This window comes from Mustela nigripes, chromosome 4, assembly GCF_022355385.1.
Source record: "Mustela nigripes isolate SB6536 chromosome 4, MUSNIG.SB6536, whole genome shotgun sequence".
NCBI lineage: Eukaryota > Metazoa > Chordata > Mammalia > Carnivora > Mustelidae > Mustela > Mustela nigripes.
The window spans coordinates 45,646,181-45,663,072 of record NC_081560.1 but is presented as its reverse complement, the minus strand read 5'-3'; the positions used below and the strand labels follow the sequence as shown (position 1 = coordinate 45,663,072).

The 16,892-nt window shown below is 40.3% G+C and overlaps 2 protein-coding genes and 1 long non-coding RNA gene across 7 annotated transcripts in view; 2 read left to right on the top strand and 1 right to left on the bottom strand.

Moving 5' to 3' along the window:
- The window catches only part of LOC132015826 (uncharacterized), a 36,254-nt gene extending 29,151 nt beyond the window's left edge, over positions 1 to 7,103 (bottom strand). Inside the window, exons 1-2 of one of the 2 annotated variants that reach the window (XR_009403782.1) lie at positions 6,977 to 7,103; positions 6,359 to 6,430 (exon numbers count right to left, since the gene is read on the bottom strand). This is a non-coding gene — a long non-coding RNA (uncharacterized LOC132015826). The remainder of the gene's footprint in view (positions 1 to 6,358; positions 6,431 to 6,976) is intronic. The other variant, XR_009403783.1, reaches the window with a different exon arrangement.
- Positions 1 to 16,892, top strand: part of ZNRF2 (zinc and ring finger 2) — a 396,032-nt gene that overhangs the window by 276,395 nt on the left and 102,745 nt on the right. The window lies entirely within an intron of this gene.
- The window catches only part of GARS1 (glycyl-tRNA synthetase 1), a 44,320-nt gene continuing 34,571 nt past the window's right edge, over positions 7,144 to 16,892 (top strand). The window contains exon 1 of the mRNA XM_059396633.1: positions 7,144 to 7,429. Within this exon, the coding sequence (XP_059252616.1) occupies positions 7,208 to 7,429 (222 nt within the window). The 5' untranslated portion in view covers positions 7,144 to 7,207. The remainder of the gene's footprint in view (positions 7,430 to 16,892) is intronic.

Below are 16,892 nucleotides of genomic sequence, written 5' to 3'. Positions count from 1 at the left end.
AGCTCAGTGGGTTAAAGCCTCTGCCTTCAGCTCAGGTCATGATCCCAGGGTCCTGGGATCGAGCCCCGCATTGGGCTCTCTGCTCAGCGGGGAGCCTGCTTCCTCCTCTCTCTCTGTCTGCCTCTCTGCCTCCTTGTGATTTCTGTCTGTCAAATAAATAAATAAATATTAAAAAAAAAAAGAAAGGAAAAAGGTTTACAAGAAATTATCTAAGTTTCTACCTTGAGAAGCTAGAAAAAAAAGAGCAGTTTAAACCCAAATTAAGTAGAAGGAAAAAATTATAAAGTAGAAATCAATGGAATAGAGCATCGACAAAACAATAGAGAACATTAACAAAGTCAAAAGTTAGATGTTTGAAAAATTGATAAGTTGGTAAATATTTAGCAAGACTAATCAAGGAAAAAAAGACAGCAAGAGAAAAAAAAACCTAATTACTGATATCAGGAGTGAAATATAGGACTTTACTCCAGACCTTGAAAGTATTTAAAGAATAATATTGGGATGTTATAAGCAAGGTTATAAAAGATGACATAGATTTTACAGCTAGGCAAGTAAAAAAAAAAAAGCATAAAGATTGGAAAGGAATAAGTAAAACTGATTCTATATACAAATCACATGATTATTAATGTAGAAAATCCCAAGGAATCGACCAAAAAAAAAAAAAAAAAAAAGACACCTAAAAACCCAATTACTAAAATTAGTAAATGAAAGATCACTAGCAACAAACCACTGGAAAACAAAATAACACTCAGAATTAACAAGTAAAACACTTAAGAATAAACTTAACAAAAGAGGGGTGTCTGGGTGGCTCAGTGGGTTAGGCCTCTGCCTTTGGCTCAGGTCATGATCTCAGGGTCTTGGGATCAAGCCCCACATTGGGCTCTCTGCTCAGCAGGGAGCCTATTTCCCCCCTCTCTCTCTGCCTGCCTCTCTGCATACTTGTGGTCTCTTTCTGTTAAATAAATAAATAAAAATCTTAAAAAAAAAAATTTAACAAAAGACATCCAAAGCCTATATTGTTAAGCCATCAATTTCCCTGAAATTGACCTATGGAATCACAATCTCAGCAGGTATTTTTTTTAACTGAGAAGTCAATTTTAAAATTTACACAGAAATGGAAAGGACCTGGAATAGTTAAAAACAATTCTGAAAAAGAAGTAAAGGTGGAAAATGTATATTATCTGACTTCAAGACTTACTCTAAAGCAATAGTAATCAAGAAAGTGTGATATTGGCATAAAGGTTGATAGATGCATTACTTGAACAGAATAGAGATCACAGAAATAGCCTCACTTTATATAGTCAATTTATTTTCAACAAAGGCACCATACCTGATCAAAGGTGAAACAAATATTGTGAGCTTTTTTTCCTTTTAACAATTGGTGTTGGGGAAGGTGGTGGAGGAGGACCTTAAGCTTGGCCTGTCCCATGCCTATGCCCATGCTGTGAGATAACACTCACAGCAGCCTAAACGACCCCTCCCCACCCATAATCTGAAGACTGGCAGAACAAACTTCACAACTAAAGGCTGAGAAGAGGCCACATCAAAGAAGGTAGGAAGGGTAAAGATGCAGTCTGGGAGCAAAATGGACCATAGCCATCTGTGGTGGGGAGGAAGCTAGTGGCATGGAGAAGGGGAGAAAACAGACTATCTATCACACCAGAGAGCCCATAAACAGGGAGAACGAATCCCTATAACATCTGCCTTTGAAAGCCAGAGGGGCCAGTTTCATGAGTTCTTTCAACCAGCAGGATTTAAAGCCTAGAATATTAAAAATCTGCAGGCTCAGCTCTGGGAGAGTCTGGAGGGGGTTAGGAAGTAGAATCCTTATCCTTAAAGAGATTCCTTGACAGTCTATGCAGATACAGCACAGACACAGCAGTCTGACAAATGCTGGGTGTAGACCAGATGAGAGGGAGAGTGATTTGCTTATCTCAGAGTGTGGCCCTGAGAGACAGGGATCACCACTGGGAGACCCCTCTAGGAAAAATTAGCTGGCAGGCATTATTTCTCCCCATGCACCTCAGCATAAACAATGGCCACATGCAGAAAGCAGCATCTCAACAAAACTCTTTACACTGCCCTAAACCCTGCCCCCCATGCATCAGGGATCCATCCTTTCCAGTCATGCTCACTTTGGTCTAGGCACTGCGGGACTCTCCCACAGAACTGTGCAAATCCTGCCAACACATCTCTAGGACTTGTGCATTTTGCAGGACCACAGTTCCAGTGGCAGTGGGGGTATACCTAGTTTCACAAGCAGACCACCCACACAAGGTGTTAAAATGTACCGCACCCATCCTGGGGACTAAACACTGCTCGCAACAGGCAAAGAGCCTCTGCAAACAACTGGACTGAAGGAGAAACAGGCCAAGGCTCAACAGCAGAGTGCAGACAACACACATAGTAGATACTCCCTGAAGTGCCAGGCCACTTCACTACAGGGGAGGAAAAGGGGACACTACACTACACTGCAGGACATACTTCAGGACCTCTTGTTCATAAGGCTGTTATTGTTAAGAGCAAAAAAAAAAAAAAAAAAGAAAGGAAGAAAGAAAAAAAAAGTAGCTGACTTTACTAACACACAGAAACACACAGAAAAAGTCAGACAAAATGAAGAGACCGAGAAATATCTCTCAAATGAAAGAACAGGACCAAACCATAGTAAGAGACATAAAGTGAAATAAATGTAAGTAATACGCCTGACAGAAATTTAAAGTAATGGTCATAAAGATATTGGACCTAAGAAAAGATTGGGAAACATCAGTGAGACCCTTAACACAGAGATAAAAAAAAAAAAAAAAGAACCAATCAGAGATCAAGAACACAATAAATGAAATAAGAAATACACTTGAGGGAATAAGTAGCAAGCTAGAAGAAGAGGAATGAATTAATGAACTGGAAGACAGAGAAATGGAAAGTAACCAAGCTGAGCAAAGGAGAGGAAAGAAAATCATGCAATTTGAGAATAGTCTTAGGGAACAACAACAAATGAAACTCAGCAAAAGGAAGAAATAATAGAGATTAGAACAAAAATAAATGATACAGAAACTAAAAAAAAAATAGGGTACCTGGGTGTCTCAGTCGGTTAAGCATCTGCCTTTGGCTCAGGTCATGATCCTAGGGTCCTGGGATTGAGCCCCTGCATCAGGCTTCCTGCTCAGCAGGGAGCCTGCTTCTCCTTCTACACTTCCCCCTCTGCTTACTTTCCCTCTCTCACTCTCTCTCTCAATGAGTAAAATCTCAAAAAAAATTAAAAAAAAAATCTCATTTACAATTGTACAAAAACAACAAAATGTCTAGGAATAAACTTAACCAAAGAGGTGAGAGACATAAACAAAACAAAACAACAAAACAAAAAACCCAGAGGTGAAAGACTGAAAAACTATAAAACAATGATAGAAGAAATTCAAGACAATGCAAAGAAATGGAATGACATTCCATGCTCATGGGTTGCAAGAACAAATGTTGTTAAAATGTCCATACTACCCAGAGAAATATACACATTTAATGCAATCCCTATTAAAATATCAACAATGTTTTTCACATTATGGAATAAGCAATCCTAAAATTTGTATGGAATCACAAAAAGACCCTGAATAGCCAAAGCAATCTGGAAAAAGAAAAGCAAAGCTGGAGGCATCAGAATTCTAGACTTTAAGTTATATTACAAAGTGGTAGTAATCAAAACAGTATGATACTGGCATAAAAATAAACACATAGATCAATATAGTAGAACAAAAAATCCAGAAATAAACCCACAATGATATAGTCAATTAATCTTTGCCAGAGAAGGAATGAATATCCAAAGGGAAAAAAGACAGTCTCTTCAACAAATGGTGTTGGGAAAACTGGACAACTAGATGCAAAAGAATGAAACTAGGCACTTTCTTTCACCATGCACAAAAATAAACTCAAAATGGATTAAATGCCTAAATATGAGATCTAAAACCATAAAAATCCTAGAAGAGCACAGGGAGTAATCTCTCTGATATCATCTGTAGCGACATTTTTCTAGGTATGTCTCCTGAGGCAAAGGAAGTAAATGTAAAAATAAACTATTGAGACTACATCAAAATAAAAAGTTTCTGCACAGCAAAGGAAACAATCAACAAAACTCAAAGGCAACCTACTGAATGGGAGAAGATATTTGTAAATGACATATCTGATAAAGGGTTAGTATCCAAAATATATAAAGAACTGATACAGGCGCCGGGGTGGCTCAGTTGTTAAGCATCTGCCTTCGGCTCAGGTCATGATCCCAGGGTCCTGGAATAGGGGCCCACATCGGGCTCCCTGCTCAGCAGGAGGCCTGCTTCTCCCTCTCCCACTGTCCCTGCTTGTATTCCCTCTCTCGCTGTTTCACTGTCTCCATCAAAAAAATAAATAACTAAAATACTAAAATAAATAAATAAAGAAAGAAAGAACTGATACAACTCAATACCCAAAACCCAAATAATCCAATTAAAAAACGGGCAGAAGATATGAATAGGCATTTCTCCAAAGAAGACATACAGATGGCCAACAGACACATGGAAAGATGTTCAACGTCACTCATCATCAGAGAAATGTCAATCAAAACCACAATGAGCTATCACCTCACACCTGACAGAATGGCTAAAATAAAAAAAATAGGAAACAACAAGTGTTAGTGAGGTTTTGGAGAAAAAGGAACATGCTTGCACATTGGTGGGAATGCAAAGTGTTGTAGCCACTGTAGAAAACAGTATGGAGTTTCCTCACAAAATTAAAAATAGAACTACTGTAGCATCGAGTAATCACACTACTGGGTATTTATCCCCCAATTACAAAAACACTACTACAAAGGGATACATGCACCCCCATGTTTATTTTTTTAAGATTTATTTATTTGAGAGAGAGAGGAGGGAGGAGGAGCAGAGGCAGAAGGAGAAGCAGGATCCCTGCTGAGCAGGGAGCCTAATGTGGAATTGGGATCATGATTTGAGTCCAGGGTGCTTAACTGACTAAGCCACCCAGGTTCCCCACCCCTATGTTTATTGCAGCATTATTTACAATAGCCAAATTATGGAAGCAGCCCAAGGATCCATCAATAGATGAATGAATAAAGAAGATGTGGAGGATATATATACAATGAAATATTATTCAGCTGTAAAAAAAAAATAAATCTTGCCATTTGCAACAACATGGATGGAGCTAGAGAGCATAATGGTAAGGAAAATAAGTCAGTCAGAGAAAGACAAATCCATGATCTTACTCATATTTCGAATTTAAGAAACAAAACAATGAGCAAAAAAAAAGAAACAACCTTTGCTTCATTAAGTTATATGTTAAAATTGCCTCTGTCCCCAGCTCACATTCTGGACCTCGGTAGTTGTGTGATGATGGCCAATTTATTTATATCTTAGCGCTCTGAATCTGAACCTATAAAATGGGAATTATTATGGAGTCTCTTTCACTGGATTGTGAATAAATTTACAGGAAATAAATTAGAATGCTAACTTGTACATAGTACGCCCTCAGTGAATATAATCTATTATTATTGTCTTGTAGATGTAGTTTCCCCACGGGAAACCACTTAGGAAATTCTGCTAAGGGCCATGTGGACCTACTGAAGTGTTGAAGTACTGAAATCCTAAGCAAAGAAGCAAGATGCACAGCTTTGCCTTTTAGAAATAATCACTGAAGAAGCAGAGGGGGGGAAACAGATTTGGAGACAACAGCTGGGACTGTCCTCACGTGAACATCAATGAGACATTACTGATCTAAAGAATTAAAAAATATATAGAATTATATTTAAAATATACAGAATTTGAATGTTTTAATAACACTGTAAATAAGAGTATATGTAAAAGTTAAAATTGTTTTTATCTTCAAAAATATTAAATTCAAAATTAGTCATTAAAATAAAGCCAAATAAAAATTGTGATTAATGTCAAATCTTGAAATAAAAGTTCTAAAAAACACAAATGGTTTAATACTGGGGAAGATTCTTCTGCAGCCGCCCTTCTTATGCTCAATTGTCAGTACTTCTCCAGCACCACAATTTGGAACAGGAAGAGAATATGGACTTCCATAGTATTGAGAAAGAACTTCATTCTGGTGAGCCTGTAAGCTCCTGGTGGGGGGGGGGGGGGCACAGGGAAGGTGTGTATGGTTGGCTCCAACAGTTGCCATCAAACAGTTCTTTTAAAGCGGCTGTACCCGTTGGCTCTCTACCCAGCAGTGTGGGACAGTCCCCAGAGCTTCACTTGGCATTTTCCATCACTTTGATTTTAGACATTCTGGTGGATGTGCGCCATGCTATGTCTATAACCAACACTTTGTTTATTTTTCTACTCTCTCTGGAAAGGGAATCCAGCTTTGCCTGCTGACCCACCTTTGGGGCAGAAGGGAGGAAGCCCATTTCCGGAAGGTCGTCAGCTGGAGGCCCAAGCACGAGAGGGCAGGTCTGCAGAGGCAAAGCCATTAGGAGGGAATCGCGGGCGCCTGGATTCTCAGCTCCCCTCCCCTCCATTATCTTGTTTCCTAGTCTTTCCACCCCTCTTTGCCTCTTGCCTTTCCTCATCTCTGCTGGTTCAAATCCTGCTCGCCCTACAATAGTTGCTCAGAACTGACCTTCTCCGAAGAGCCCCTCACCTCTCCTCCGCCTTTCTCCAACTACTTTCTTAAAGTGGGTAAAGCATGGATGTGATAAGATGGGCAAATCAATAAATTCTTTTGTTTCTTCATACGAGGAGCACGCGAGCTTGAGCAACATTGCGTCTACGTCCCTGAGTTGATGGGATATGGGCCTTTAAAGCCCCAGGGGCGCACGGAACACAAAGGAAGCGTGCATTTCCGTGGGTGAGCCCGAGTGTCAGTGCCCAGAGCCAACGCTTTGAAGGTCCCCGTGCGTCTCAGTCTGTAGGTCTCGGAATGGGGCTGCGTGCCGGAATGTGCACCCTACTGGGCTGGCCTGTCTTATCTTTGTGCAAGTCTGTTGGCAGGGTGTTACCTGAGATCCCGCAGCCCTCCCAAGCGCCCAAGGTGGGGCGAGCCCTCTGGAGTCTCTGAAGGAGCGCGCTTTCTGTGTCGAATCTGCCGGTGGCCGCGTCGCGGGGTGGGGAATGTGCGGCTGCGCGCGCGCCGCGGCGTTTACGCGGCGATTTCATCATGCTCCCGGCCGGGCCGCGCGCGCCGCTTCCGCCGCCGCCGCCCGCTCCGGACCGCCCAGGCCCGCCGGCTCATGCCCCCTCTGCGCTCGGCGCTGCTTAGAGCCGCCAGCGCCGCGCTGCTGCTGTCTCTGCCTTCCCGGCTCCCGGCCCGGCCTCCGCTCCCGCCCTGCAGACCCCGTAGCGCGCGCGCCCACGCCCCGACCTCATTCCCTGCCGCCGCCTCCCGGAGCAGCATGGACGGCGCCGGGGCTGAGGAGGTGCTAGCCCCTCTCAGGCTTGCCGTGCGCCAGCAGGTACTGGCATCCTGCGCCTCCCCGGGGCCCCGGGTCTCCTCTCCCTGGTCTGCTCTCCGTCATCCTCTCTCCTCCTCGGGCACCCGTCCCCCGCGCCGATTACCCCACTCTCTCCTTCATCCGCTGGAAGCCCTTGGTTTCCTGGTGTCTTTCTCTCCTCCCCCACTTTGGACTCCGGTTCCCGCGTGCGTTGGCCACCTTCCTCGCCGTGGACCTGCGCCCTGGACTCTCCTTGGGTGACTCCCTCGGATCCCCTTCGACATCCTGCGTCCCTCCTCTCGCGTTCTGCTCTGCTCTTTCCCAGTCCTTGTTAATGTCTGCGCCTCTCCCCTCTCCGGTGGGGCTGCGATGGGTGATGACCTTTGGTTACTCCTGACCTAGCTCAGAAATCCTCAAGTCCAGTTTTCCAGGCTCTGCGGTGTTCTTTTTAACCCCCTCCTGGGGGGCCAGGTTCCTAATTCTTCCCCGGCCGGAGGCGAAGCTGTCGGCTCTGTCTTATTAGGACTGGCGTCTTTTTTTTTTAAAGTCTTCAGGATGCTTTGCCTAGTGTTTCCTCCTTGACACCTTCTTTCATTCAGTGCTTCGTTAGCCAAATGATGGCTCAGAACATTAAAGTTGAAACGTGGATGTGACGAGGTGTTGAACTTTTTCTAATCATGGTGTGAGTTCATTGTCCTTCGCTCATCGTCCTTCGCTCGCTCCTGTCATCTTCTCTGGGTTCCCAAAAGACTGTTTGGAGTGAGTGAGCTAAATGTTGCCGAGTTCCTGGGTGAAGTCAGCCCTCTCTGTGTGGAACATTTTGAAATTTGATTTTGAGGTAGGGAGGGAAGTTTCTTGGGCTGGAGGGCTTGGTGATTTAATACAGGCCTCCTTTTCCTAGGACACTGTATGAATATTAGAATTTAGAGAGGACAAGGGAAAAGATACGCTCAAGTGGAGTCTCACATCCAGTCAGGCAAAGCCAAACGCTTGGAATAGGACCTGGGTGTCTGTGACCTAGTAGTAAACACCAAATGGGTTTCTTCCGCACACCGGTGCCTGATGCAATAACTTGCCTTAGCTACGGAGGGTGGAACCCTGCCTCGGAAATAAATCACTGGGGCAGAGTTGCCAAAAATTAATCAAATTCTGCCACTTTGTAATGTCCACTTCCCTCCAGTTTGAACCTGATTCAGTAGTGTTTCGTTTTGAAATTTCACTGTAGGCTTAATTTTTTCCCATTTATTATTGGTATTGTTGGTATTATTCTCTGTCTCCCTCCACCCACTCAACCCAAATAAAATTAGGTGTGGTTCCTTTGTCCTGCTAACTCTCGATTTTTCCCCCCAGATCCTTTACTTGAGGGAGAATACATCTAATTTGGAAAAACACACACAAACCCCTCCCTCTGCCACGTTAGCCTGAAACTGCAGTGCAAATTATCCATGTGTAGTAAGACTGTGGAACTAGTTAACTGAAGTAAAGTTTGATCCTGAAACAGCCTCCTGATGTGATTACTATTTAGTATATTGTTTATGTTGGCTCGGGTGTTTTGTTTTGTTTTGTTTTTGGTACTTTTAAGATTTTTTTTTTTTCTAAAGATGTAAGTTAGTTCGAGTTCTTTTTCTATTTCTCTGGGACCACACATGTATCATTTAGCTATCTGTAATTTTTAATTACACAGATTCCAGGGTCATCTGGAAGGGAATTTAAAGATCATCTAATGAAAGCTTTTTTTTTTTTTTTTTTTTGCTTGGGAGGAAATAAGATACATCGTCACATCTATCCATTTGACATATTTCCATTGTGAAGTTTGTGAAATTGAAGACATTCTTGGAATGGGATTTTTAAGGCACTTAACAACTGGTCTTGTTAGTGGCATATGTTAAATATAAATTTCTAAATCGCTTGACTATGTGGATGCTGTTGCTTTTATTTCTTTTTTTAATTTTTAAAAAGATTTTATTTATTTATTTGACAGAGATCACAAGTAGGCAGAGAGGCAGGCAGGCAGAGAAAGAGAGAGGGGAAGCCGGCTCCCCCATGAGCAGAGAGCCTAATGCAGGGCTCAATCCCATAACCCTGGGATCATAACCTGAGCCAAAGGCAGAGCTTTAACCCACTGAGCCGCCCAGGTGCGGATGCTGTTGCTTTTAAAGGTTTGGCTCATTGATTGACTGAAATGTATTTTCCCATGGCATATTCTTAGTTATTTCCTGAAGAACTAGTTATGGAACTTTGGGAGGGCCTCAGAGCATCTAGAAAACACAGTGCCCTGTTTGATCAAGGGCACCCTGGGCCACTTGAGACATGTATGTATGTATGTATGCATGTATGTATTTATAAGCAGTCTCCACCCCCACCTTAGGGCTCAAAATCAGGACCCTCAATTGCACCCTAGGGAAATGGAGGTTTTTTTTTTTAAGTTGGGAATTGGGGCACCTGGGTGGCTCAGTTGGTTAAGCATCTGACTCTTTCTGCTTGGGTCATGATCTTAGGATCATGGAATCAAGCTCTGTATCGGGCTCCACGCTCAGTGAGGAGTCTGCTTGACATTCTCTTCCTGTCCATCTGTGCCTTTCTGCTTGTGCTCTCATTCTTGCTCTAAAATAAATAAATTTTTTAAAAAATAAAATAAAATGTCATTAAAAAAAAATGTTGGGAGTGAGCACAGTGTCGCCTGCCTTCATTTTGCCAAATAAGAGTAATTAGAAACCTAGTATAATCCTCAGACTACCATCTACTTTCCCCTTTTATTTTATAAAAGAAAGGAGATTATAGCTGAAAAGAAAGAGTAGTTTTTTTAAAAAAATAAGATTTTATTTATTTATTTATTTATCCCTTATTTGACAGAAAGAGCCTAAACAGGGAGACCTGCAGACTGAGAGGGAGAAGCAGGCTCCCTGCTGAGTAAAGATTTCCCAGGACCCTAGGATCACAACCTGAGCTGAAGGCAAACGCTTAACTGACTGAGCCACCAAGGTGCCCCAAGATTTTATTTAAGTAATCTGTACACCCTAGGTGGGCCTTGAATGTACAACCCTGAGATCAGGAGTTGCATGCTGTACCAACTGAGCCAGCCAGGTGCCCCAATTTATTTTTTTAAGAGCAGTCTTTTATGTTAGCATTTATTTTTTATAATTTTATTTTTAATTTAAAAATTTAAATTTAAAAAATTTATTTTTTATTCAATATTTAGTAGGTCTAGGTTAAAAAAAAGATCTAATATATATTCTTTTTTTTTCTTCTTTTACCATGTGTTGGAAAAACCTGTCTTGGAGTGTCTTCTTTGGGAACAATTGCTATAGGGCTGTGGTTCTCTGGTCTTCAAACTCTTGGAGGTCCTCAAAGGCAAAGCCATTTACATAGTGAGATTGAGATGTTATTTTCGTTTTTTACTATGTTATTTGCACAGAAGATGTGAAAGTAGTAGTGGATAAAGCCGTTTGCCCTTAGAACTAAACACTGAGGAGACCGAAATCATACTGTCATATCCTAGCAGTTAAAAAAAAAAAAGTTTTGCTCTAGAGTATCCTTGATGGAGCAACAAAAATGATTAATTTTATTAAATCTAGACCTTTGTACACCTTTTTAATGTTCTATGTGACCGAATGGGAAATATGCATAAAGCATATGGAAATATGACTGTCTCAGGAAAAAAAAAACTTGTATGATTGTTTGAGCTGCACGCTGAACTATAAGCTTATTTTCATGGAACACTATTTGTAAAATTTAGTTTTGGATACTGGACATTCATTTTCTGAAAAATGAGTGAAGTATGCCTGTCATTTCAAGAAAACAACTGATAGTATCTGTAGCAAATAATAGAATCAGGTTTTTGGTTAATTTTAGAGTTTTGGAAACCTTATCTGCTGCATGAACTTGGCAGCCTCACAGTACTTACCAACTTTTCTGATGGGAATGACTGGTGATATTAACAAATGTACTTTTTTTTTATACAGTGTAATAAGTGGATCAGTATCTAGAAGATCTACATCACTCAGTTAACCAATATTTTCCAAATGACAGTGCATGATGTTGTGGAATCAAATACTGGTAAAAGATTTAGGAGTCTAAGATACATTAATGAATTTAATGTAACAAGGTATAAAAAGTTCACTGGCATAGTTTCCAATTACACATTGCTAGTAACGTTTATGAAATAACCTTTAAGAAACTATCACTTGTCAGAATTTTGGTATAGTCTAAAAGAAGAATATCTACAATTATTTGAAAAAGCTTTTAAAATTCTCCCTTTTTTAACTTATGATATTCTTTGTATACTTCACCATTAAAATGCTATATTGCAAGAGAGGCAGATATGCAAATCTAGCTATCTTTTATTAAGCTAGAAATAAAGGGATTTGCAACATTATAAAACTTATTCTCACTATTTTTTTGTTTTGGAAAATACAACTATTTTCACAGAAATGTTATTTTTATGCATGTTGGCACATATTGAGCTTTTATTGTTACTTAAATGAATTAATATTTTTAAGTTTGCATTTTAATTTCTACTATAGTAAAAATTGGTAGAACTAACCTACAATAACAAAAAACTTTTTGGGGTCCTCAGTAATTTTTAACAGTGTAAAGAAGTGCTAAGACCAAGAAGTTGTAGAACTGATGTTTTAGGGCAATGGAAGTATCTGATTTATATGAAGACAAATTTGGGCATTTACCTGGAATGTACCCCAAAAGCTTCCATTTCCCCAGCCTGTTTTTCCCTTTATAGCTCAGTGTTTTCTCCTATCTTGTCATTGTCTCCACTTTCCTATTTCTCATTCATTCCTTTATCCACTGCTTTCTGCGCTTGGCCTCTACTATTGTCCTTTCATTGTACCCTAAAGGATTTTACCTATTTTCAGCATTTAATTGTATTGATCACACTCTCCTGTCAAGAATTCTTTCCCTCCCTGCAGCTTTGTCTAAACACAAGGTGAGATTCTGTAGCTGAAGGAATATATATCTCAAGGTGTCAGTGCAGACAGGATCTGTTGAGATGACTTTCACCTGATGTGGAGGCTTAGGGAGGAACTGGTGTAGAGATCTGATTGTATGTTTTCAGTGTCATTGCTTGGAATTAAGAGGTCACTCTGAAATGAATTTGGTGGATATAGTTTGATGCTCTAACAAAGTTGTATGGAAAAAAAAAAATCAAAAAGGACTTTTTCTTTTTTTTTTTTAAGCCTGTAGTAAAATTTAATAATTGTCAAGATAGGAGAGGTTTTGTAGCAATTGCTAAATGGGCTTTCTTTATACCCTTGCATATTTTTGTGTTGATGTGTCTAGTAATAAAAGTGTAGGCTCTAGGGCCCTGGGATGGCTCAGTCAGTTAAGCGTCTGACTATTGATTTCAGATCAGGTTATGATCTCAGGGTCCTAGGTTGGAACCAGGCTCCATGCTCAGTGGAGAGTCTGCTTGAGATTCTTTCCCTCCCTCTTTCTCTGCCCCTCCCCTCCTCCCAGCACTCTATTCCTCTCTCTCAAATAGATAAACAAGTATTTTTCTTAAAAAAATTGTAGACTCTGTAGTTGTATTTCCAGAGTTTGGATCTGACTCCACTGTTTACTAGCTGGTGATGTTTAGCAAGTTATTTAACCTCTCTGTAGCCAGACTTCATCTGTATATGGGAATGGAGTCATAAGCATTAAAATGAGGTAGTTCCTGTGAAGTGCTGAGAAGGGTGCCCACAGCGTGTAGTAAACTCCTGCTAAAATGTTAGTGTTCTGAGATGATTGAGACTTACTGGGGGTTCTAGTTTTACCAAACCATTGCTGGCATGGAGCTCACATTTTCTTTTGCTTGCTGGTTTGAAAACATTTTGCACCTTTAGGAGAGGATTGATGTCTTCTGAATTTGGTGAGATGGGGTGCTAGAAAAACCCGTTCTAGTGGTTTCTTGGAATTTTTTTTTTTTTGGAATTTTTTTTTTTTTTATAATGATATACCATCTGGAATGCTAATGGTAGTGATAGATGTATGAATAATATTACTTGTGTTTCATATTTTCTTTTACTGTAATTGGGAAGACACAGACGAAACTCATATGTTGGTAATAGTAGGAAGGCTTGCCGTGAAGAGCCCTGAGTTTTTCTCTGCTTTGATTTTCTGTACTAAGAATACCCTTTAAAGCTCTTGTTTAGTTCACAAAAGGCAATGCAAAGTTTGTGAAATTTTTATCTGTAATTATAAAATATTTGGGAATCTGAGATGAATTCAATCTTTTTTTTTTTTTTAAAGATTTTATTTATTTATTTAACAGACAGAGATTACAAGAAGGCAGAGAGGCAGGCAGGGGCGGGGTGGGGGGGAAGCAGGCTCCCTGCTGAGCAGAGAGCCCTATGTGGGGCTCAATCCCAAAACCCTGAGATCATGACCTGAGCCAAAGGCAGAGGCTTAATCCACTGAGCCACCCAGATACCCCAAGATGAATTCAATCTTAACAGGATTCTTCTACCTACATTTGTGTAAAGCTAGGTGAGGAAATGTCTTCTTGTTGGTTTTTCTTGGCCGGCTGAATATGCACCATGATACATATGAAGGATCCATGAAGAAGATCCCTTGGAATGATTTCTCATTTAATAGCTGCTCTGCTTTATAATCACAGGCTCTTAGTTCTAATATATGTCTTTATAGTAAGAATTTATCCAGGAAACTAAGCTTCTTAAGGATAATTTAGAGATAGTGATGATATTTCACATCACTTTTTTCAGTACCTACACTTATGTATGCAAGCTCAAACCAATATAGTTGAGCAGTGAACAAAGAAGGAATAAAAGTAATTAGATATTAGGACTGTTTAGGTACTTTCATTCCATGTTTAGATCACCTCCAATTCATTTGTTTTTAGGATTGGATCATTTTTAATCATGGTTTAATTATTCTGTTATTCGGAATAAACGTTATTTCCTTTCTTCACTGCATTTCACAGATGATTAACTCAGTGTAGGAATCCTTATTCTCACAGTTTCTATTTATTATGAAGATTTATTTATTTATCTGACAGAGAGGGAGGGCGCAAGTGGGGGAAAAGCAGGCAGAGGGAGAGGGAGAAGCAGGCCCCCTGCTGAGTGGGGAGGGGCTGGATCCCAGGACCCCAGCACCAATGACCTGAGCCAAAGGCAGATGCTTATGCTTAATCGACTGAGCTGCCCAGTTGCCCCACACTATTTCTTTTTAATAGCTGCATTTTCCTTGATGTATGTGTTCTGTGCCTGAACCTTAAAAACCAAAAAAAAAAAAAAAGGTTCAGGGGAATTTATTTTAAATTCTTTCTGACTTTACTTGTGGCCTTGCTTGCTAATGTTCTCTGAGAAACTTCAAAAGAAAAGGTAGATGAAATAGGTGGGAGTGCTAACCCCTGACATAGAGTGGTTAGATATTCAAAAGAACTACTTACTTCTTTCAGACATTCAAAAGAACTACCATTTTGCCAATGGTCTTTTCAGAACAGAGGCTCTCACAGAATTCTTGTCCTCATCAAAAAGCACTGTTGGTGAACATTATAAGATAGGTGTTCTGACAGGTAGATGAAAGGAAAAGAAAGACTGAGAAAAGAAAAAGTCAGTAGATATTTACTGTATACTAAGTGCTCTGTACTTTGCTAGGTTTAGGTTGTGATATCAGTCAAGTATTTAAGGGCCAGGACATGCCAGAATTCTCATCCTAAAAGAGCCTACTTTATTCTGACAGGGACAAATAAAATGTAAATAAATAAGCCACTGCATTGATTGGGTGACTTCAGTTATTGTAAGTGTAATGAAGAAGCCAAAATAACGTTTGAAGATGACTGAGGATGTGGCTTTAGCTAGAGAGGTCAGGATAATGGAATGAAAACTGCTAATGTAATAACAGACCAGACTTACTTGCAAATGATAAGAGAATAAAAAGAATAACTAATTCAGTGCCTCTGAACTTTCAGACCCAGTGTTCCCTTTTACAGCAGATACCTTGGAATTCCCCTTTATTATCCAATAATGAAATTCATACAAAATAATCTAGATAATCTAATTAAAAATGTGTGTACATATAATGTTTTGTATTATGTAATACATTACCTTATAGTAATTTATAATGAAGCAATTTATAATAAAATGATGTATATTTGAATATGTAAATTCTTGGTTATGAATCCACTGGAAGTTATACAGAAGTCAGCAGATGCGTCTACCAATACATAGATTGAGAGTGAGTGTAGTAGCGATGGATATGCATTGATAAAGGTATATCCTGTTGGTTGCTTAGATGTCAAACAATATTGATATTAGTCACATGTTATTTTTTGTTTTTGTTTTTAAAGGTTTTATTTATTTATTTGAGAGAGAGAATGAGAGAGTACAAGACGGGAGCGCAAGTCAGAGGGAGAAGCAGACTCCCTCAGAAGCTGAGCAGAGAGCCCTATGTGGGACTCAGTTTTGGGACTCCAGGATCATGACCTGAGCCAAAGGCAGTTGCCCAACCAGCTGAGCCACCCAGGCACCCTTTTGCTTCAAATAATAACAACTTTCTGTGAAACTGTGAACAAAGTAGTATATAGTCTTCCTTTAAATTACATGTTCTTGGGTGCATTCCTTGAAAATGCAGTGTATGTTAAAACTGGGAGATTACTTCTGATTACCTTTTTTTTTTTTTAAGATTATTTATTTATTTGACTGAGAGAGAGCATAAGTAGGCAGAGCACCAGGGAGAGGGAGAGGGAGAAGCAGGTTCTCCATCAAGCAGGAATCCTGATGTGGGGCTCGATCCCAGGACCCCAGGATCATGGCCTGAGCTGAAGGCAGAGGCTTAACTGACTTAGCAACCCAGGTGCCCCACTTCTGATTACATTTAAGCAGAGTTAGGTTCTAGGTTAGGTAATTAAAAACATTTTTCTCACCTCCTGACTGGGACATTGTAGAGTAGAGTGGATTGCGGAGAGGAAAACTGTTACTGAGTGAGGGGAAGTGAGTGGGAGCTTAGAAAATATCAGCAACAAGGGGAAAGGGTAATCATGACAGGCCTTTCAAAGGAGCTTAGGTTTTAGAAGGAGCAAAGAGGAATGAGTTTGTAAGTGCCGAGAGGAATAAGGAGGAGGACATCTGTTCCATTTCCAGCCTCTGAGGATCAAGGGCTATGGGAGAAAACAGCCTTTAGTTAAAATAGCTTTAAGGGAAGCTATTGTAAGGTTGGGATATTCAGGAAATGAATTTCATTAAGTGAAGGGAAGTGCTTTTGGATAAAAGGATAAACATTATTATCATTAATTTTTTTTTAGAGAGAGAGAAAAAGAGAATGCACCCATGTTTGCAGTTGGGGAGGGGTGGAGGCAGAGGGAGAGAAACTTAAGCAGGCTCCATGCTCTGTGGACAGCTCGACATGGGGCTCTATCTCATGAGCCTGAGATCGTGACCTGAACTGAAATCAAGAGTCAGATGCTTAACTGACTGAGCCACCCAGGTGCCCCGAGGATAAATATTATTGAAAACATGGGGGTAGGAACAGT